The sequence below is a fragment of the Chlorocebus sabaeus genome, chromosome 12, assembly GCF_047675955.1.
Source record: "Chlorocebus sabaeus isolate Y175 chromosome 12, mChlSab1.0.hap1, whole genome shotgun sequence".
Taxonomy (NCBI): Eukaryota; Metazoa; Chordata; class Mammalia; order Primates; family Cercopithecidae; genus Chlorocebus; species Chlorocebus sabaeus.
The window spans coordinates 46,493,187-46,518,037 of record NC_132915.1 but is presented as its reverse complement, the minus strand read 5'-3'; the positions used below and the strand labels follow the sequence as shown (position 1 = coordinate 46,518,037).

General features: G+C 37.0%; 1 protein-coding gene across 8 annotated transcripts in view; it reads right to left on the bottom strand.

The window, feature by feature from the left end:
* The window catches only part of CNTLN (centlein), a 366,668-nt gene that overhangs the window by 321,332 nt on the left and 20,485 nt on the right, over positions 1-24,851 (bottom strand). For 2 of the 8 annotated variants that reach the window (XM_073021632.1, XM_073021631.1), the window contains exon 3: positions 12,253-12,385. The exons of the other annotated variants lie outside the window; for them this stretch is intronic. In XM_073021632.1, the coding sequence (XP_072877733.1) occupies positions 12,253-12,385 (133 nt within the window). Of the gene's footprint in view, positions 1-12,252; positions 12,386-24,851 lie in introns of those variants that run through there. 8 annotated transcript variants of the gene reach the window in all.

The following is a 24,851-nucleotide window of genomic DNA, read 5'->3' as shown; positions in this document are numbered from 1 at the left end:
TCAATGCACAATTCTATAATATAACCAGTGAAAATATTTTTTAGGAATTAAAGGAAATCAAGACATTCTTTAAAACAAAAAAAGGAAGGGGGAAATCTAGGAATTGGTTGTCAGGAGATCAAACAAAAAAGAATGGCTAAAGTAAGTTTTCTAAATAGAAAAGAAATTTTAAATGGAGGGATCCTGGAACATCAAGAAGGATGAAGGAAAAGAGTAAGGGCAAAAATCTGCGTAAATACAATAGACTTTCCTTGTCTTCTTCAGTTTTCTAAATTAGGTTTGATGGCTGAAACAAAAAGTATAATAATATCTTACGTGGTTCTAAATGTGTGTCAAAAAATATTCACGGCAACTATATTATATGGTGGACAGAAAACGAAAATAGAAAGGTTTCTATTATAAATGTCACTTAAAGTAGTAAAATATTGATACCAATACACTGTGCTGAGTTATGTATATATAATATAATAATTAGAGCAACCACTAAAGATATATACAAAGAGATACCATCAAAACCAATACAGATAAGCCAAAATGAAATTCTAAAACGTGTTCCAATAGCCAACAGGAAGGCAGAAAAAAAAAAAAAAAACAGAGATAGCAAACAGAAAAAAAAGCAAAATGACACACATAAGTGCTGACATATCAATAATCAAGCTGAATGTAAATAATCTAAAATATACAAATTAAAAGTGCTCAACAGAGTAGATTTTAAAACATGATGCAACTATACAGTAGCTAAAATAAACTCATTTCAAATACGGCAATATAGATAAGTTGAAAGTAAAAAGAAGGAAAAAAATTTGTCACGTAATCATTCTTCAAAAGAAAGAGAAGTGGTCATATTAACATTGAATAATGTATACTTCAGAGCAAAGAAAATTACTAAGGAAAGCAAAGGACACTGTACAATGATAAAAGTATCTGCCAAGAAGACTTAGTGATCCTAAATGTGTACGTACTGAACTTTAGACTTTAGAGCTCAAAAATATATGCAGAAAAGAAACTGACAGAACTGAAAAGAGTAATAGATAAATCAATAATTATGTTTGGTAACTTCAAAATGCCTCTCTCAACAATGAATAGAACTAGACAGTAAATTATCAAAGGTACAGAAGAGCTCAGCAACAAAATCAACCTATAGGATCTAATCAACATTTATAGAACAATCCACCAACATCAGCAAAATATATATTATTTTCAAATGCCCATAGATGTATACAAAGATAAACCATACTTGGGACCATAAAACAAACCTTGTCAAATTTAAAAGAATTCAAATCACAGAGTACATTCTCTGACCATATGAAATCAAACTAAAAGTTTGGCAACAGAAAAATCTCCACACACTTGAAAATTAAATAACACACTTCTACATAATCCTTGGTCATACAGAGAGTCTCACAGGAAAATTAAAAATACATAGAATTGAATAAAAATTAAAAGGCAGCATATCAAAATATGGGGGATGAAGTTAAAGCAGCTGAGAGGAAAATTTATAAAATTAAACATGTACATTACAAAACAGGAAAAATCTCAAATCAATAATCTACACTTCCACTTCAAGAAACTGAAATTTTTTTTTTTTTTTTTTTTTTTTTTTTGAGACTGAGTCTCACTCTGTCACCCAGGCTGGAGTGCAGTGGCTCGATCTCGGCTCACTGCAAGCTCCACCTCCTGGGTTCACGCCATTCTCCTGCCTCAGCCTCCTGAGCAGGAGCCCACCACCACGCCTGGCTAGTTTTTTGTATTTTTAGTAGAGACGGGGTTTCACCATGTTAGCCAGGATGGTCTCAGTCTCCTGACCTCGTGATGTGCCTGCCTCAGCCTCCCAAAGTGCTGGGATTACAGGCGTGAGCCACCGCGCCCAGCAAAGAAACTGAAAATTGCTGACAGAGATAACAACAAAAAGGAAATAATAATAAGCAGAAATCAACATAATAGAAAACAGAAAAATAATAGAGAAAATCAATGAAACTAAGAACTTTTTGGAAGCACAATACTTTTCAAAAACTTCTAGCAAGAGTGACAAGGGAAAAAAATAGGGAAGACACACATCTGTTATCAATATCAAGAAAGAAACAGGATTATCAATAGACACCGCAGACATAAAACTATAACAAGAAAAAACTGTGAACAACACTATACACATAAATTTGACAACTTAGAAAAACTGACCAGTTCCTCAAAATGCACAAACTACCACACTTCACCAATACAAAACAGACAACTGAACAATCCTGTAACCGGCCATTTGAAAACTCCCAGAAAAGAACTCCCAGAAAAGAACTCTCCAGATTGAGATAATTTCCTGAAGAATTCCACCAAACATTTGAAGAACAACATCAACCCTACACAATTTGTTTCAGAAAACAGAAGAGAAAGCAGCACTTTCCGATTCATTTTATGAAGCTACACTTATCTCTGATATAGAAACCAAAGCTAGTACAATAAAAGAAAGCTATACACCAATATCTCTCATGATTAGAGATGCAATCAGTCCTTAACAAAACATTAGCAAATAGTAGTTAGCAATGTATAATTGTACACCATGACCAAGTGAAATTTATTCCAGTAGGCAAAGCTGGTTCAGTATTCAAAAATAAATCAATGTATTCCACCATATCAACAATCTGAGGTAGAAAAATATCCTGGTCATATCAAGTGATGCAGTACAAGCATTTGATGGAATCAAAGGCCTATTCATGATTTAAAAAATATATATTCTCAGCAATCTAGGAACAGAAAATTTCCTAAACTTGATAAAAAAAATTTACAAAAACTTGCAGGGACCATTTAGTGAAAGACTGATTTCTCTCTAAAATAGGAGCAGGGCAAGGATGTCCACTCTCACCACTCTTACTCAACATAGTACTAGAAAATATAGCCAGCACAATAAGGGAAAATTAAATTAAATTAAATTAAAATTAAAGGCACACAGATCAGAAAGGAAAAAATAAAACTTCACTTGCTTACAATTAACGTGATTATCTATGTAGAAAAATCAAGGGATCATTAAAAAAATAAAATCTTAGAAATAAGTGCACACGGAAACCATCATTCTATATACTAATAATGCACACATGGACACTGAACATAAAAATATAGTATCATTTACCATCATACCAAAATGTTTAAATATATAGGTGTAAATCTAACAAAAGATAGATAGGACTTGTATGCTGAAAACTACAAAATGGTAGTCAAAGCAATCAAAGAAGATCTAAATAAATGGAGAGACATCTTATGTCTGTGGATTAGGAGTAACAAACATGCCAATTCTCCCCCAAATTGATATCTAGTTTCAACTCAAAACCTGAGCAAGATTTTTTAAAAATAGAGACAAAAGTCTTCTAAACTTCATGGAAAGCACAGGACTAAAATAGCTAAAACAATTTTGAAAAGGAAGAAAAAGCAGGAGAAATAATTCTAGCAGATTTTAAGATGCATTATATAGCTATAGTAATCAAGATGGTGTGGTATTGACAGAAAATAGACACAGAGATCAACAGAACAGAATAAAGAACCAAGAAATACACCCATGCAAATATACCCAAGTGATTTTAGACAAAGATGCAAAATAGTTCAATGGGAAGAGGATGGTACTTTTAACAAATTGTGCTAGAAGAATTAGATATCCACAGGAAGAAAAAGAAAAGAACCTTGACCTCCTTAAATCTCTTCTTATACAAATATTAACTCAAAACGGATTGTGAACTTAAGTACAAAACATAAAACTATAAAACTTTTAGAAAAAAAAAATAAGAGAAAATCTTTGGTCTCTAGAGCCCAGCAAAAACAAAATCTCAATTTGACACCAAAAACACACCCATTGAAGAAAAAATTAAAATTGGACTTCATCAAAATTTTAAATTTTGTTGTACAAAAGACCCTGTTAAGAGGTTAAAACACAAGCTATAGACTGGGAGACAATATTTACAAACCACATAGTTGACAAAAGACTGGTATCAGGGATGAACTTTCAAAACTCAACAGTAATTTTTGAAAATCCAAATAGGAAATGGGCAAAAGACATGAAAAGAAATTTCATCGAAGGGACATTCGGATGGCAAATGAATACAGGAAAAGATGTTCACAAAAACAAAATCAGCCAGGCGTGGTGGCGGGCGCCTGTAGTCCCAGCTACTCGGGAGGCTGAGGCAGGAGAATAGCGAGAACCCGGGAGGCGGAGCTTGCAGTGAACCCAGATCGGGCCACTGCACTCCAGCATGGACTACAGAGCAAGACTCCGTCTCAAAAACAAAAACAAACAAACAAACAAAAAATTATGTTGAACATCATTAACCATGAGAAATGCATATTAAAGCTGCAATAAGGTATAACTACACATCAGCAGAATGGCTAAAAAAAACATAGTGACAACACCAAATACTAGTGAAGAAGCAGATAAACCGAATCACTCACACATTGCTGGAGAAAATGTAAAATGGTATAGACAATCTGACAAACAGTTTGGCAATTTCTTTTCTTTTCTTTTCTTTCTTTCTTTTTGGTTTTTTTGTTTGTTTGCTTGTTTTGTTTGTTTGTTTGTTTTGTTTTCCTGAGACAGAGTCTCATACTGTTGCCCAGGCTGGAGTGCAGTGGCACGATCTCTGCTCACTGCAACCTCTGCCTCCTAGGTTTAAGCAATTCTCCTGTCTTAGCCTCCCGACTAGCTGGGACTACAGGTACCCACCACCACGCCCGGCTAATTTTTGCATTTTTAGCAGAGACGGGGTTTCACCATATTGGTCAGGCTGGTTTCAAACTCCTGACCTCGGGTGATCCACCCACCTTGGCCTCCCAAAGTGCTGAGGTTACAGGCATAAGCCACCGCACCCGGCTGGCAATTTCTTAACAAACTAAGGCTATAACAATCATATGGCCCAGTAATTACACTACTGGCCATTTATCCCAGATAAAAACTTAGGTTTACAACAAAAAAGTATGTACACAAATGTTCATAGCAACTAATTCGTAATAGTCAAAAACTGGAAACAACCCAGATGTCCTTCAATAAGTGAATGGTTAAACTATGGTACATCCATACTATGGGACACTCTTCAGAAATAAAAATAAATCAACTATTGATACACACAAAAATTTGAAAGAATCACCAGAGAATTATGCTGAATGAAAAGCCTATACTAAAAAGTTATGTGCTGTCTGATTCCATTAATACAACATTTTAGAAATGATAAAATTACAAAAATGGAGAACAAATTGGCAGTTGCCAGGAGTTACAAACAGAGTTGGGTGTGAGATGTAAAGAGAGAAGTGAGTGGGGTTATAAAAGGGGTCCTTATGGTGACAGAATTGTTCCACACTGACTGTATAAATGTCAATATCCTGGCTTCATACTGCACTATAGTTTTGCAAGATGTTATCATTGGAAAGAAATGGTTCAAGGGTATGCCAAATCTCTGTATTATTTCCTATAACTGCATGTGAATCTACAATTATCTCAAAATGAAAAGTTCAATTTTTTAAAACTGGCTATCTACTACTTCCTAAAAAAATCGCTGACTCTAAAATCAATCAAAAACACCCTTTAAGTCTTCCACTAATCTTCTCCAACAATGTTTCTTTGTTTTGATGAGAAGAAAGCAAACTTCTGACTTAATTACTGTGAATCACTGTTACAATTCCAATTTAATAAAAAAAAACAGGAATAAGAATGTTGAATCTTTTAATACCATAATTTCAGCCACAGATTAACCCTTAACAGCTCAAGAGTGATAAGCATCTGTCCACACTTCTACAATACCCCTACTTTAAGACTATGGCAGAAACAAGAAAACAAGTTTTATATACATTGTTTCCCTAAAATAAGAGGCATCAGGGTATCAAATGGTAGAAACTATTTTTAAAATTAAATATGCATACATATATGTATTTCATAAAGTTATTATTTTAAAGGAACAAATTTGTCTTAATAACACTGGTGATTAAGAAAATTTATACCCTAATTTGTTTACTATTCCTCTATCAGGTTAGAAGACATGAAATTTCCAATGAGATGTTTTACATTAAAATTAAAGTAATATAGAAATGTTAGATATTATTATTCATCACTATAGCTATAACTTCATACTAATAATGTTTAGGTAGTACTCAACATTTCTGGCTTTCCACTAAATGATAAAAGATGTACTATTTGTTCTTTTTGACAGTGACTTCTTCGAAATTAATACAGCTGGTCTTCACTGATGCTGAAGCCATTAACTTTCTTTTCTCCACAAAAATTTGTAGAAATTTTCCAACAGGATATAACCATTATTTTTTCCAAAATTCAAAAAGCTTTTCCCTCAGGTTTTGCAGTGTGACTCCCCTATATGTATATGATATCAAAGATGAAACATCAGCATAAATAAATATGATATTAATCATGTTGGAGGCCTTGATGTAAAGGCTTGTCAGATCAAAGTTTATGGAGGAATGTGTATACACTTATAAGTAGACTTAGCAATAAAGTGCACTGAAACCTAGAAGTTTATGTTTGACCTACTATGCATTTTACTACGTTCAGCCTTTTCTAAGTAAAATTTCCCTTTTTAAAAATTAGGCAATTTTAGAATAATATCCAGGAAATAAAAATGATAACAGAAAAATGTTAGGCATTAAAACATTTTACAATTATGAAAAACATATTATTTAAAGGCAGTATACAGCAAGATGACAGAGTAAGAAATACCAGCCTTCATTCTTCCTCCCACAAAAATAACTAGAAAGCTATCCATAAGGAAAACAGCCCAAAGAGGTCTCAAGAGTCTAACTAAGAATCTACACAACAAAAATGGAGGAAAAATTGGTGAATAACTGCACAGAATGGATGGATGAGGTATTTCATAATACCTAAAATGTCTGGGGACAACTAGGAACAAAGAAGTAGTGTAGGGAAATCAGTATCAGCCACACAGCAGGTGCTACCATGGACCCCAACAACCTACTCTGCAGATTACTCTTGTAGCCATTACTGCTAAGGAGCTTAACAGTCCCAAAAGCAGTCGCGGACTCCCTGCATTTTGTCTCCTTGGTGTTCATAGGTACGAACTCCAGCAACCTACTCCTCAGAGGACACCAGCAGCTTTCACTACTGAGATAACAATAGCTATAACCACCTCCCAGAAGAAGCTGCCACCCCCACAACCCCACATATGCAACAGATCCCAGAACTACAGCTGCACTACTCACCTGGACTCCAAACCCCAGCTCAATGGCCAATCCATGAGTATCCATGCCTCAAACATTGGAGCCACCAACACAGCAGGCTAGCCTGTGCCCAGATCTTGAAGCCACTGTTCACTCTACACACAACTGCACTATGGATCCTGGCTGCATGGCTACTCTACATGTGCATGCACCTAGGACACTGTAGCCACCACCACAGGGAGAGTAACAATGTCCTGGACCCTGGAGCCACCTATAACTTTGCACATATCCACACTTTGCACCCTGGTTCCCTGGCTATTCCGTGAGCACCCATACTGCATACACCATTACCAAACTGGTGGGGGTGCCTGTGCCCTGGATACTAGAACCACTGCTACCCCACACCCTGGAGTCACCATCCTCCCTCCACACATGCCTGAGCTCCAAACATCAGCTCCATGGCCACTCCATAGGCACTGTGCTAAGCTACACCCAGCACCATTAGGGATACCCTCAACCACAACTTCCTGCACAAGAGAAAAAGAGATCAGGGAGACCTCAGCAGCCTTGGCCATCAAAGAACCCAAAAGCCCTTGCTCCCCCTGCAGACACCTTGTAACACACACAGCCTTGGCTGCTGAGGACTCCTACAATCTTAGCAGATACTGATTTCAGCTGACAAAACTGCATGGAGACTATACTGCTATATCCTCACCAAAGCTGGAACCATGGCACCTCACCAAGCCGGCACTCTTGTACCCATCTGTAGGTGAAAGTCTTTAGCCACTGAAACCAGTGTGTAAAGTCTAGAAGTGACTGCTCCATGAAATGCACAGATATCAATGCAAGGCAACAAACACAAAAAAATCAAAAACAAGATGCCACCAAAAAACAAAATGACAATTTTCCAGTAACCAATCCCAATGAAATGGAGATCTTTGAATTGTCAAAGAATTCAAAATACAGTCATGTGTAACTTAACAAGCATTCATTCTGAGAAATGCATCATTAGGTGATTCTGTCCTTGTGCACATATGATAGGGTGCACTCACATAGACCTAAATGATGTAGACTACTACACAACCTAGGCTATATGGTACAGTCTATAACTCTTAAGCTACAAACCTATACAGCATGTTACTGTACTGAATACTATAGGCAACTGTAACACAATGGTAAGTATCTGTGCATGAAAACATATCTAAACATAGAAAAAGTACAGTAAAAATATGGTATTATAATCTTACGGGACTACCATCAGATATATAGTCCATCATTGACCAAAACATTGTAATGAGGAGAATGAGTCAACTGTTTCAAGGAAGCCCACCGAGCTACAAGAGAACACAGATGGATGACACAATGATATTAAAGAAAACAATACATGTGAAAACAGAGATAAAAATCATTAAAAAGAAACAGAAATTCCAAAGCTGAGGAATATAACAATGAAATGCAAAATGAAATAGTGTCAACATCAGATTTAATCAAGCAGAAGAATCTGTGAACTCAAAAACAGATAATTTGAAATTACCCAGTTAGACAAACAGAAAGAATGTAAAAAGGAATGTAAAAGTAAAGTCTACAGTACTTATGGAACACCATCAAGAGAATCCACTCTTGCCACTTTTATTCAATATAGTACTGGAAGACCTACTCAAAGCAATTAAGCAAGAAAAAGAAAGAAAGGCCATCCAAATTAGGAAGGAAGAAGTAAAACTGCCACTGTCTTTATATAAGATAACACATTCTTATATAAAGAAAATTAAAGACTCCTTCCAAAACAAAAAACTAGTAACTAGTAAACAAATTTAGTAAAGTTTCAGAATACGAAATCAGCATACAAAAATCAGTTGTGTTTCTATAACACTAAAACATACTCTCTGAAAAAGAAATTAATAAAACAGTTCCATTAACAACAGAATCAAAAATAAATACTTAGAAATAAATCTAACCAAATACATGAAAGACCTATAACTGAAAACTATAAAACATTGATGAAAGAAATTAAAGACACAAATAACTGGAAAAATAGCTCGTGGATTCGAAGGATGGTTTTTGCTAAAATATACATATTACCCAAAGCAATCTACAGATTCAATGCAATCCCTATCAAAATTCCAATGACATTTTTCATACAAGTGAAAAAAAAGTCATAAAATTCATATGGAACCACAAAAGATCATGACTAGCTAAAGCAATCTTCAGCAATAAGAACAAAGTTGAAGCATCACACTTCCTGATTTCAAATCAGATTACAAAGCTATAGTAATCAAAACAGCATGGTACTGGCATAAACACAGATAAACAAACCAATATAACAGAATAGAGAACCTGAAATAAATCCATACACAAATGGTCAACTAGCTTTCAACAAAGGTGCCAAGAATACGCAATATGCAAAGGAAAGTCTCTTCAATAAATGGTACCCAGAAAACCAGATAACTGCATGTGGAAGAATAAAGTTGGACCCTTATCTTATGCCATACACAAAAATCAACTCAAAATGGATTAAAGGCTTAATCATAAGACTTGAAATCACAAAACTAGAAGAAAAAAAAAAAAACACAGGGAAAAGCTCCTTAACAATCGGTCTTGTCAATGATTTTACAATCTCCAGTTTAATATTTGATTTCAATTCATAGAACCAGAGTGAGAACCATATTCAACAATTCAAAAGAATGTACCAAGGATATCTGGAGCAGTCAAAAGAGACTGCAAATATTCACAAGGCTGTCATTATGTTCTATCAGGTTTAGGATTACTCAAGATTCTAAGGCCGAGTGTGGTGGCTCAGACCTGTAACCCCAGCACTTTCTAAGGCTGAGGCAAGAGGACGCTTGAACCCAGGAGTTCGAGATCAGCCTGGCGAAACAGCAGAACCCCACGTGTACAAATTTTTAAAAAATTAGACAAACATGGTGGATGCACACCTGTAGTCCTAGCTACTTAGGAGGCTGAGGCAGGAGAATCAGTTGAGCCCAGAGATTCGAGGCTGCAGTGAGCTATGATCACACCACTGTACTCCATCCTGGGTAACAAAGCAAGATGCAGTCGCTTAAATAATAAAAAGACTCTAAATCTACTCAAAGAAAAGGTAAAAAGTGGATGCCAGACTATGGTAGTGAACAAACTTTCCACAACTCCTGCCCCTGTAATTTGTTGCTGACCCGGTCTTTTGGTAAAACTATCACCTTCACTAGAACCAACACAAAACTTCACAATTCATCACCCTAGTCTACCATACCCCACTCTTATTCAAAATCCTTATTCAGTAGAGCCATCTATGGTTTCAAATAAACCAAAACTGAAAAAAAGTCTTTACTATAAATGGTATATAAAGTATAACAAAATAAATAGATACCTGTGGTTAATAAATGCTGCTATACAGGACATTTATTCAACAAGTAAACTTAAGAGTTTCAAAATAATAAATGGCCTAAAAATCTGCTATGCTAACGTATATGCAACTTTCAAATTAATCGAAGATCACATACAGAATCAGCACGAGTAGTCACATATATTTATTTAATTCTTAGTTTCATCCAAATTACATGTTATTTTTTAAACTTAAACATAATTATTAAGACATAACCAAAAACAACCACCACCACCAAAAAAGCAATCCCAAGTACTATCCATAAATGTATTCATTAGGTTATATGTTACTTATTTCTTAAATTTGGGGATATAATTTTTTTTTTTACGTTCTTTGCTAACTCACATCAAGAAAGGCAGGAACATAATCTTTTTCCTTCTTACCCATTTCCTCCCAACATTGATAGCCCTTGGATCTAAATACCACAGGAACACATTTGGATAGATTTTCTTTTGTGTGTTTGAGAGGGCTAGTATCCCTTGCTATTACAATATTTGCTATCTGCTAACCAACACATAGAATCAAAACAGAATTCCAATAACTCAACATGCCTTATTGTCTAACTTTTTACTAATCACACTCAGGAAATAAACGTATTTGAATAGCAAAACTATTATATACATTTTATAATGTGTCTCCCAGTCTTTCATCATACCAGAAGTGACAGGGTAATTTTCCCAGAGTCTGACATGTATAATCTTGTCAGACTGCTTTATACTGCCCCAGAGGGAAGAGGACAATGGAGTACCTACACACTTGCCAGGGATCCCCTCTCTGTAAGTTTTCCTCAGGGTACACTACCCCAGCACTTCTGGGGGCTGTGCCGTCTGACCAGTGTTTACATGGCAGGTGTAAATCCTGATTTTTACTGTAGTTTTTTAATGTAGTACTTATTATGTATGGTTCACAGCTGAGCGACATGGTATACTATGATGACATTTCCTTTCATATATAACTTTTTGTTTCTCTGAACAGTTAAAAATTGCATCACTCTGTTATTAACAACCTCACTCTTTAGCTGACTGAATTAATGTCACTATGAAGATACATATGCTATACCTCATTGTAGAACTTTTCACTGACTGATAACTGTTAACATCAGAGCAGAAAATGTCTTGCTTGCTTTCTAGTGCCCTACAAATACCTTTGGTATATTCTTCCTTTTAGGTTCTATCAAGTCTTAACAGCCTATGCACCTTCCCTTCCTTCTGACATTAAACACATGCTTGCTAAGAGAAACATAAATTTATGCTGACCTTTTGGTCCTTGAATTGTGTGTGGATCTCAAAAGAAAATCAGTATAGACGCTTTTCTAATTCTTCATGTGAAAGATAAGAGGTAAAACTGAGAGATGAGAAAGAACAGGATACTGAAAAGAATTTTTTTTAAGTGAACTCATCTAGAGTAGGAACTCTCAAGAGACTTACACATACCCCTTACAATCAATGTAGCATCACATTTGGAATCCTACAAGGAAGTGATGATTTAGTAGTTGTGTTACTTAATGTAATGGAGAGAAATGTTAATAAAGCTCTTTTTCCTTTTTTAAAAAACATTATGTCGCCTCTATTTGTGCGGTTTTCTGTTTACTTATCACTAATCCTTTCTAGAATTCTCAAAGTATGAAATATCTTTCTCAAAAACATTACAATCTATCAGTGCTAATTTTTTCAGAGTTATCCTTCTTAAAGAACTGTTGTAGTCCTGCTACCAAGTCTTCTCTATCTTCTTTTATCTTCACCTTGGAATATCTTTATATTATTCATATGTTGGATCTCACATTTCCTCAATCCCAACTTTTTATCTTTTTTGGTATATTCTTCGTTTTGGTGGTACACATCTTCCAGTGGCTTCCTAAGAATATGTACATGGGAGATTTGAGACCATATATTACAGAAAATGTATTTTTTATTATTATTTTAAACTTGATTAACATCTGGCTGGTTATGGAATTTTAGGTTGAAAATAATTTATCTCCCAGAATTATGAAAGCATTGCTCCATATCTTCCAGCTTCTAGTAATTGAGACAATCACTGTTATTCTAATTACTAACTCCATGTATATGACTGCATTTTTCCCCCTCTAACAGGTTTTATGATCTTCTCACTATCTCCAACATTCTAAAATTGCACAATGTGCCTTGCTCTGCTGCCCAGGATGGAGTGCAGTGGCATGAATTTGGCTCACTGCAACCTACACCTCCTGGGCTCAAGCTATCCTCCCACCTCAGCCTCCCAAGTAGCTGGAACTACAGATGTGCACCACCACACCCAACTAATTTTTGTATTTTTTGTAGAGACAGGTTTTCGCTGTGTTGGCCAGGCTGGTCTTGAACTCCTGAGCTCAAGCAATCCACATGCCTCAGCCTCCCAAAGTGCTGGGATTACAGGCATGAGTCACTGTGCCCAGCCAGATCAACATTTTTTAATATGCAGATACACTTATTTATTCTTATCTTCAAGATACTAGTTTCCACTACCGTATATTATAATATCATGCATTTGCTTGTTCAGTTATTCATTCATTTATTCACTGCCTTTGTGCCAGGGGCTGTAATAAGCACTGTGGAAAATATGCACAACATGGTCCTCAGACTATTCAATGGAAAAGGCAACAAACTGACACACATAAATACTTACAATGAAATATAAATGCTTTGAAAGCAATATTCAAGAGACTATTGAATAAGCAGAATCTATCTATACTGATTTGCTCATGATATCTAATGAATCACAAAAACACAGTTTCAACTTGTACTTTATTATACTCTTATTTCTGGAATAATTTCTAAAAATGAGGGCAAAGAGAGCATAATTATCATGACAATGAAACAATGCATTAGTACATCCATGTATTATCTGATATGGTTTGGCTGTATTGCCACCCAAATCTCATCTTGAAATGTGGCTCGCATAATCTCCACATGTGGTGGGAGGGACCCAGTGGGAGGTAACTCAATCACAGGCACGAATCTTACCCCCACCCCCAACCCCATTCTTATGATAGTGAACAAGTCTCACAATATCTGATGGTTTCATAAAAGCGAGTTCCACTGCACATGCTGTCTTGTCTGCCACTATGTAAGACATTGACTTTGCTCCTTGTTCGCCTTCTGCCATGATTGTGAGGTCTCCCTAGCCATCTGGAATTGTGAGTGAATTCCACCTCTTTTCCTTTATAAATTACCCAGTCTCAGGTATATCTTTATTAGCAGTGTGAGAACAGACTAATACATCATTAAAACCAGAAGTCTACCTAAAAACATAGTAAACATCCTCCAATCTAATTCCAAAGCAGTAATTAGTGTGAGAAGTCACTCCATCCATTGAAACCAAAACAAAAAGCACTTTTTTTTTTTAACTTTACCCTGTCCAGTTAGAAATGTTTCCATTGACTGACTTTATGCTAAATGTTCTATGCCCCATAGTCTGTGCACCCTCCTGCCCACCAAACCACCTCCTTCCCTCCATCCTCAGGTGCAATAAAAGTAAAGCAAATGCAACAACTCAGGGAAACATCCAGATGGAAAGATAATTAATTATACCACCTATGTGTTTAATGAGGGTCTCAAGAGCATTTGGTGATTCCCTGAAGACCACTATTCCAGTTCTCTTCATATTGTATTCTCTTCTACCAACAAAGCTTAGTGTATCTCCAGTGAAGGTAGCGTGTAACAAAGTATAGAAACTTAAGACAGTGCTTTTCAAAATGCAGGACTGTGATTTGGTATTTACTAGTTGGCCATAAAAGAAAGCAAGACAAGACTGGGCACAGTGGCTCACGCCTGTAATCCCAGCACTTTGGGAGGCCAAGAAGGGCAGATCATGAGGTCAGGAGATCGAGACCATCCTGGTTAACACGGTGAAACTCTGTCTCTACTAAAAATACAAAAAATTAGCCGGGCATGGTGGCGGGCGCCTGTAGTCCCACTTACTCTGGTGGCTGAGGCGGGGGAATGGCGTGAACCCGGGAGGCGGAGCTTGCAATGAGCCGAGATCGCGCCACTGCACTACAGCCTCGGTGACACAGCGACACACCATCTCAAAAAACAAAAAAAAGAAAGAAAGAAAAAAAGACAAGTATCAAAACTTTCTCAGTGAAGAGGGCACAAGGTTGATATACATTCTGGCACATTCTCCTTACCAGTACAGGTCTTCAGACAGCCCATACTGAGATCACTGCCCTAAGACAAATACATGTCAAATAACTATTGATAGAAAAGAAAAAGCAGAAAGTAAAACAAAAAAGATTAACCATAGAAGTAAATGTAAAGAAAAAAAAAAGACTGGAGGAAATTAATTAATATCCCAACTCTGGATGGATTTACAGCAGGAAAGAAACACAATAATTCACTTCCTGAGATTCTTTGTAACAGTAAGTGGATTACAAGCTGCAGTACCTAGAGTTACACAAAATGCAGGACAGCACATTGTTGGATAAGTCTACAAAATTATTCACAATATCATTTTAGCAGGCAAATAATAGTTGCTGTTGCTTTACTCCAAACTCAAAGTTCTCTATGGAAAAAATAATGTATTATTAATTTTTAAAGCCTAGATGAAATTTGTGTCTAAGGCAAAGATACTGGAGTTTGGCACACATTTGTAGTTATTCAAAGAAAAGTTTAACAATTCTAGCTCTTATGGCTACTAATGTATTAATATTTCTATGAATATATTAATGTAAATCTAATATAGAAACTCCAAGTTACTGTTTCTTCAATGTTTATTACTCCTGCCTCCTGAGGTTGTTTCCTTATGCATTTAAAGATAAAATACAGTGGTTATACTCTTATGATACCAATAATCTAAAGTGAGAGTGTATATACAATAGCAAGGAAATTAGATTTGTAGAGCTAATGAACAAATGATATATTCAAAATGTCCTTTTTCCAGTAGTAATTTATAATAAACTCATAAAGTGACATAAAGGTAAACTTAAATGTCTATATATCATAGGAAATAACATTTTCTACAAATTTATAAGAATAAAATCACACTATAAAAACATTTTCTAGCATGATATTATTCTACTAAGGAAATCAAAATTTCATTTTCAACAACATAAACTTCTGATTACCTAAAATAGAATTAATGAGAGTGAGAACTTTTTTAACTTTTTCCAGAGATCAAAGAAATAATTACATTAATATGAATATCATTATAGTATTTATCAAATTCTTATTATAAATTGTCTCTTTCTACAAATGTCTTTCCTATTAGAGAGTATTCTTCAATAGCTAAATGCAGAGCTATCTCTTTCTCTAACTTTTCCAGAGTGTCTGACAATCAAATGACATTCAACTGATACCTGATAAATGGGTAAATGTGGTGGAAATATCTGTTTTAATGATGGCCATGCATGTCTAAATCTCACAGTCAGGTTTCTTTGCAACATGAGGTATCCTCTAGGCATCCAAGCTTAAAGGTTACAACTTTCCTCCAAATATCCATTAAGAAAGTCCTAGAATTTTCATTGGCTACCTTTAACTTGAATTTTACAAATTATTTTCTTTGGTGGCTAATATCTTCCTTTGTCTCAAAGTACAGATGTAAAACAGAACTGATGTTTGGAAAAGAAATCAATAAGATGTGCAGAGCTGAGCTACTGAGAACCAAGATAGAGGATTTGGAAGTTAAGGACGCAGAGGAATTACTAAATTTGAGTGACACTGCAAAAGAGGAAGTGGCTGAACTCAGGCATTGATTTTCTGTTAAAAGAGTCCAAAAGGTATCAAAGATTACCCTCAAGATGTGAAATTTAAAGAAAAGGAAGAAAATGGCATGCCTGTGATAGTGAGAAAGTTAGGTAGTAAAATAACTAAAAGAAGCCAATAAGTTCTTTACATAATATAGTGAGTTTGAAGGGCACCATAGGACATGAATTAGACATGCCACGAGAATGGATAGAAAAAGATATATAAAAGAAAAACCCCACAGAAAAAAGATATAAAATGGCCCTTAGCATTACCTTACAAATAATAAGAGAAATGCAAGTGAAAACTACTTCAGGATATCATTTTTTACATTTCAGATAAGAAAATACAAAAGTTTAAAAACAATATTATGGCCAGGAATGTAGAGAAAATAAGTACCTTCCTATCTTTTCTGGTGGAAGTATAAGTTGGTACAACTTCTAAAGTCAGTGATTTCACAATCTCTATCACAATTGCCACTGTATTTTTGATCCAGTATTTATCTATTGAAGTATAACAAATTACCCCAAAATTTAGCAGTTTAAAACAAGAAACATTGAGAGATGATGACTGAAGAGCTCTCCTGATGCACTCCCCAGTGAAACTGGTGAAAATTATTAACAACAACCACCTAAAGCCTTCAATAAAAATCAACACCCATTTATGCTCAAAAGTCTCAATAAACTAGGTATTGATGGAACATATTTCAAAATAATAAGAGCTATTTATGACAAATCTATAGCCAATATCATACTGAAAGGGCAAAAACTGGAAGCATTCCCTCTGAAAACCAGCACAAGACAAGGATGCCCTCTCTCACCACTCCTATTCAACATAATATTGGAAGTTCTGGCCAGGGCAATCAGGCAAGAAAAAGAAATAAAGAGTATTCAAATAGGAAGAAAGGAAGTCAATTTGTCTCTCTTTACAGATGACATGACTGTACATTTAGAAAACCCCATTGTCCCAGCCCAAAACCTCCTTAAGCTGATAATCAACTTCAATAAAATCTCATGATACAAAATCAATGTGCAAAAATCACAAGCATTCCTACATGCCAATAACAGACAAACAGCCAAACCATGAGTGAACTCCCATTCACAACTGCTACTAAGAGAATAAACTTACAAAGGATGTGAAGGATCTCTTCAAGGACAACTACAAACAACTGCTCAAGGAAATGAGAGGACACAAAAAAATGGAAAAACATTCCATGCTCCTGGATATAAAGAATCAATATCATGAAAATGGCAATACTGTCCAAAGTAATTCATAGATTCAATGCTGTCCCCATCAAGCTACCACTGACGTTTCTCACAGAATTGGAAAAAACTACTTTAAACTTCATATGGAACCAAAAAAGAGCCCACATAGCCAAGACAACCCTGAGCAAGAAGAACAAAGCTACAGGCATCACACTACCTGACTTCAAACTGTACTTCAAGGCTACAGTAACCAAAACAGCATGGTACCAGTACCAAAACAGATACATAGACCAATGGAACACAACGGAGGCCTCAGAAATAACACCACACAGCTACAACAATCTGATCTTTGATAAACCTGACACACATAGGCAATGGGGAAAACATTCCCTATTTAATAAATAGTGTTGGGAAAACTGGCTAGCCATATGCAGACAACTGAAGCTGGACCCCTTCCTTATATCTTTTACAAAAATAAACTCAAGACGGATCAGAGACTTAAACGTAAGACCTAGGATCATAAAAATCCTAGAAGAAAACCTGGGCAATACCATTCAGGACATAGACATGGGCAAAGACTTCATATCCAAAACACCAAAAGCAATGGCAAAAAAAGCCAAAATTGACAAATGGGATCTAATTAAACTAAAGAGCTCCTGCACAGCAAAAGAAACTATCATCAGAGTAAACAGGCAACCTACAGAATGGGAGAAAATTTTTGCAATCTATCCATCTGACAAAGGGCTAATATCCAGAATCCACAAAGAACTTGAACAAATTTACAAGAAAAAAAAATCCATCAAAAATTGGGCCAAAGATATGAACAGACACTTCTCACAAGAAGACATTTATGCAGCCAACAGACATGTGGAAAAATGCTCATCATCACTGGTCATCAGAGAAATGCGAATCAAAACCACAATGAGATACCATCTCTTGCCAGTTAGAATGGCGATCATTAAAAAGTCAGGAAACAGAAGATGGCCAAATAGGAACAGCTCTAGTCTCCAGCTCCCAGCATGAGCAACACAGAAGACAGGTGATTTCTGCGTTTTCAACTGAGGTACTGGGTTCATCTCACTGGGGCAGGTCGGACAGTTGGCGCTGGTCTGCGGATGCAGCCCAACCAGCCAGAGCTGAAGCAGGGTGAGGCATCGCCTCACCTAGGAAGCACAAGGGGGAAGGGAATTCCTTTTCCTAGCCAAAGGAAATTGAGACACACAACACCTGGAAAATCGGGTAACTCCCACCCTAATACTGCGCTTTACCAAGGGTCTTAGCAAACGGCACACCAGGACATTATATCCCACACCTGGCCCAGAGGGTTCCATACCCACGGAGCCTTCCCTCACTGCTAGCACAGCAGTCTGAGATCTAACTGCAAGGCAGCAGCAAGGCTGGGCGAGGGGCGCCTGCCACTGCTGATGCTTAAGTAGGTAAACAAAGCCCCCAGGGATGCTCGAATTGGGTGGAGCCCACCACAGGTCAAGGAGGCTGGCCTGCTTCTGTGGGGACAGGGCATAGCTAAACAAAGAGCAGCAGAAACCTCCGCAAAGGTAAATGCCCCTATCTGACAGCTTTGAAGACAGCAGTGGATCTCCCAACACGGAGGTTGAGATCTGAGAACGGACAGACTGCCTGCTCAAGTGGGTCCCTGACCCCTCAGTAGCCTAACTGGAAGACATCCCCCACTAGGTGCAGACTGACACCTCACACCTCATACAGCGGGGTACACCTCTGAGACAAAGCTTCCAGAGCAAGAATCAGACAGCAACATTCGCTGTTCAGCAATATTCTCTCTTCTGCAGCCTCCATTGCTGATACCCAGGCAAACAGGGTCTGGAGTGGACCTCAAGCAAACTCCAACAGACCTACAGCTGAGGGTGCTGACTGTTAGAAGGAAAACTAACAAACAGAAAGGACACCCACACCAAAACCCCATCAGTACGTCACCATCATCAAACACCAAACGCAGATAAAACCACAAAGATCGGGGAAAAGCAGGGCAGAAAAGCTGGAAATTCAAAAAATAAGAGCGCATCTCCCTCTCCAAAGGAACACAGCTCATCACCAGTAACGGAACAAAGCTGCACGGAGAATGACTTTGACGAGTTGCGAAGAAGAAGGCTTCAGTCAATCAAACTTCTCAGAGCTAAAGGAGGAACTACATAACCAGCGCAAAGAAACTAAAAACTTTCAAAAAAGAATGGATGAATGGATAACTAGAATAATCAATGCAGAGAAGACCTTAAAAGAACTGATAGAGATGAAAACCGTAACACAAGAACTACGTGACAAATGCACAAGCTTCAGTAACCAACTCGATCAACTGGAAGAAAGAGTATCAGCGATTGAAGATCAAATGAATGAAATGAAACAAGAAGAGAAGTGTAGAGAAAAAAGTGTGAAAAGAAATGAACAAAGCCTCCAAGAAATATGGGATTATGTGAAAAGACCAAATCTACGTCTGATTGGTGTGCCTGAAAGTATCGGGGAAAATGGAACCAAGTTGTAAAACACTCGCAAGATATCATCCAGGAAAATTTCCCCAACCTAGTAATGCAGGCCAACATCCAAATTCAGGAAATACAGAGAACGCCACAAAGATACTCCTGGAGAAGAGCAACTCCAAGACACATAATTGTCAGATTCACCAAAGTTGAAGGAAAAAATGTTAAGGGCAGCCAGAGAGAAAGGTTGGGTTACACAAAAAGGGAACTCCAACAGACTAACAGCAGATCTCTCAGCAGAAACTTTACAAGCCAGAAAAGAGTGGGGGCCAATGTTCAACATTCTTAAAGAAAAGAATTTTCAATCCAGAATTTCATATCCAGTCAAACTAAGTTTCATAAGTGAAGGAGAAACAAAATCCTTTGCAGACAAGCAAATACTGAGAGATTTTGTCACCACCAGGCCTGCCCTACAAGAGATCCTGAAGGAAGCACTAAACATGGAAAGGAACAACAGGTACCAGCCAATACAAAAACATGTCAAAATGTAAAGTGCATCAATGCTAGGAAGAAACTGCATCAACTAACGAGAAAAATAACCAGCTAATAATCACAATGACAGGATCAAGTTCATACATAACAATATTAACCTTAAATGTAAATGGGCTAAGTACTCGAATTAAAAGACACAGGCTGGCAAATTGGATAGAGTCAAGACCCATCAGTTTGTTGTATTCAGGAGACCTATCTCACATGCAGAGACACACATAGGCTCAAAATAAAAGGATGGAGGAAGATCTACCAAGCAAATGGAAAACAAAAAAAAGCAGGGGGTGCAATCCTAGTCTCTGATAAAACAGATTTTAAACCATCAAAGATCAAGAGACAAAGAAGGCCATTACATAATGGTAAAGGGATCAATTCACGAGGAAGAGCTAACCATCCTAAATATATATGTACCCAATACAGGAGCACCCAGATTCATAAAGCAAGTCCTTAGAGACTTACAAAGAGACTTAGACTCCCATACAATAATAATGGGAGACTTTAACACTCCGCTGTCAACATTAGACAGATCAACGAGACAGAAAGTTAACAAGGATATACAGGAATTGAACTCAACTCTGCACCAAGTGTACCTAATAGACATCTACAGAACTCTCCACCCCAAATCAACAGAATATACATTCTTCTCAGCACCACATCGCACTTATTCCAAAATTCATCACATTGTTGGAAGTAAAGCACTCCTTGGAAAATCTAAAAGAACAGAAATTATAACAAACTGTCTCTCAGACCACAGTGCAATCAAACTAGAACGCAGGACTAACAAATTCAATCAAAACCGCTCAACTACATGGAAACTGAAAAACCTGCTCCTGAATGACTACTGGGTACATAACAAAATGAAGGCAGAAATAAAGATGTTCTTTGAAACCAATGAGAACAAAGACACAACATACCAGAATCTCTGGGACACATTTAAAGCAGTATGTAGAGGGAAATTTATAGCACTAAATGCCCACAAGAGAAAGCAGGAAAGATCTAAAACTGACACCCTACATCACATTTAAAAGAACTAGAGAAGCAAGAGCAAACACATTCAAAAGCTAGCAGAAGGCAAGAAATAACTAAGATCAGAGCAGAACTGAAGCTGATAGAGACACAAAAAACCCTCCAAAAAAATCAGTGAATCCAGGAGCTGGTTTTTTGAAAAGATCAACAAAATTGATAGACTGCTAGAAAGACTAATAAAGAAGAAAAGAGAAAAGAAACAAATAGATGCAATAAAAAATGATAAAGGGGATATCACCACCGACCCCACAGAAATACAAACTACCATCAGAGAATACTATACACACCTGTATGCAAATAAACTAGAAAATCTAGAAGAAATGGATAATTTCCTGAACACTTATACTCTCCCAACACTAAACCAGGAAGAAGTTGAATCCCTGAATAGACCAATAGCAGGCTCTGAAATTGAGGCAATAATTAATAGTCTACCAACCAAAAAAAGTCCAGGACCAGATGGATTCACAGTCGAATTCTACCAGAGGTACAAGGAGGAGTTAGTACCATTCCCTCTGAAACTATTCCAATCAATAGAAAAAGAGAGAATCCTCCCTAACTCATTTTATGAAGCCAACATCATCCTGATACCAAAGTCTGGCAGAGATACAACAAAAAAAGAGAATTTTAGACCAATATCCCTGATGAACATCGATGTAAAAATCCTCAATAAAATACTGGCAAACCGAATCTAGCAGCACATCAAAAAGCTTATGCACCATGATCAAGTGGGCTTCATCCCTGGGATACAAGGCTGGTTCAGCATACGCAAATCAATAAATGTAATCCAGCATATAAACAGAACCGAAGACAAAAACCACATGAGTATCTCAATACATGCAGAAAAGGCCTTTGACAAAATTCAACAGCCCTTCATCATAAAAACTCTCAATAAATTCGGTATTGATGGAACATATCTCAAAATAACAAGAGCTATTTATGAAAAATCCACAGCCAGTATCATACTGAATGGGCAAAAACTGGAAGCATTCCCTTTGAAAACTGGCACAAGACAGGGATGCCCTCTCTCACACCACTCCTATTCAACATAGTGTTGGAAGTTCTGGCTAGGGCAATCAGGCAAGAGAAAGAAATCAAGGGGATTCAGTTAGGAAAAGAAGAAGTCAAATTGTCCCTGTTTGCAGATGACAAGATTGTATATTTAGAAAACCCCATCATCTCAGCCCAAAATCTCCATAAGCTAATAAGCAACTTCAGCAAAGTCTCAGGATACAAAATCAATGTGCAAAAATCACAAGCATTCTTATACACCAGTAACAGACAAACAGAGAGCCAAATCATGAATGAACTCCCATTCACAATAGCTTCAAAGAGAATAAAATACCTAGGAATCCAACTTACAAGGTATGTAAGGAACCTCTTCAAGAAGAACTACAAACCACTGCTCAGTGAAATAAAAGAGGACACAAACAAATGGAAGAACATACCATGCTCATTGATAGGAAGAATAAATATTGTGAAAATGGCCATACTGCCCAAGGTAATTTACAGATTCAATGCCATCCCCATTAATCTACCAATGACTTTCTTCACAGAATTGGAAAAAAACTGCTTTAAAGTTCATATGGAACCAAAAAAGAAACTGCATTGCCAAGACAATCCTAAGCCAAAAGAACAAAGCTGGAGGCATCACGATACCTGACTTCAAACTATACTACAAGGCTACAGTAACCAAAACAGCATGGTACTGGTACCAAAACAGACATATAGACCAATGGAACAGAACAGAGCCCTCAGAAATAACACCACACATCCACAGCCATCTGATCTTTGACAAACCTGACAAAAACAAGAAATATGGAAAGTATTCTCTATTTAATAAATGGTGCTGGAAAAATTGGCTAGCCATAAGTAGAAAGCTGAAACTGGATCCTTTCCTTACTCCTTATACGAAAATTAATTCAAGATGGATTAGAGACTTAAATGTTACACCTAAAACCATAAAAACCCTAGAAGAAAACCTAGGTAATACCATTCAGGACACAGGCATGGGCAAGGACTTCATGTCTAAAACCCCAAAAGCAACAGCAACAAAAGCCAAAATTGACAAATGGGATCTAATTAAACTAAAGAGCTTCTGCACAGCAAAAGAAACTACCATCAGAGTGAACAGGCAACCTACAGAATGGGGAGAACATTTTTGCAATCTACTCATCTGATAAAGGGCTAATATACAGAACCTATAAAGAACTCAATCAAATTTACATGAAAAAAACAAACAACCCCATCAAAACGTGGGCAAAGGATATGAACAGACACTTCTCAAAAGAAGACATTCATGCAGCCAACAGACACATGAAAAAAAGCTCATCATCACTTGCCATCAGAGAAATGCAAATCAAAACCGCAATGAGATACCATCTCACACCAGTTAGAATGGCAATCATTAAAAAATCAGGAAACAACAGGTGCTGGAGAAGATGTGGAGAAATAGGAACATTTTTACACTGTTGGTGGGACTGTAAACTAGTTCAACCACTGTGGAAAACAGTGTGGCGATTCCTCAAGGATCTAGAACTAGAAATACCATTCGACCCAGCCATTCCATTACTGGGGATATACCCAAAGGATTATATGTCATGCTGCTATAAAGACACATGCACATGTACGTTTATTTCGGCGCTATTCACAATAGCAAAGACTTGGAATCAACCCAAATGTCCATCAGTGACAGACTGGATTAAGAAAATGTGGCACATATACACCATGGAATACTATGCAGCCATAAAAAAGGATGAGTTCATGTCCTTTGTAGGGACATGGATGCAGCTGGAAACCATGATTCTCAGCAAACTATCGCAAGAACAGAAAACCAAATACCACATATTCTCACTCACAGGTGGGAACTGAACAATGAGATCACTTGGACACAGGAAGGGGATGATCACACACCAGGTCCTATTGTGGGAATGGGGAACGGGGGTGGAGGGAGGGTTAGCATTAGGAGATATACCTAATGTAAATGACGAGTTAATGGGTACAGCACACCAACATGGCACATGTATACATACATAACAAACCTGCACGTTGTGCACATGTACCCTAGAACTTAAAGTATAAAAAAAAAGTCAGGAAACAACACATGCTGGAAAGGATCTGGAGAAATAGAAACACTTTTACACTGTTAGTGGGAGTGTAAATTAGTTCAACCATTGTGGAAGGCAGTGTGGTGATTTCTCAAGATCTACAACTAGAAATACCATTTGGCCCAGCAATCCCATTTCTGGGCATATACCCAAAGGATTATAGGTCACTCTGTGATAAAGACACATGCACACATATGTTCACTGCAACACTATTCACAATAGAAAAGACTTGGAATCAACCCAAATGTCCACCAATGATAGACTGGATAAAGAAAATGTGGCACATATAC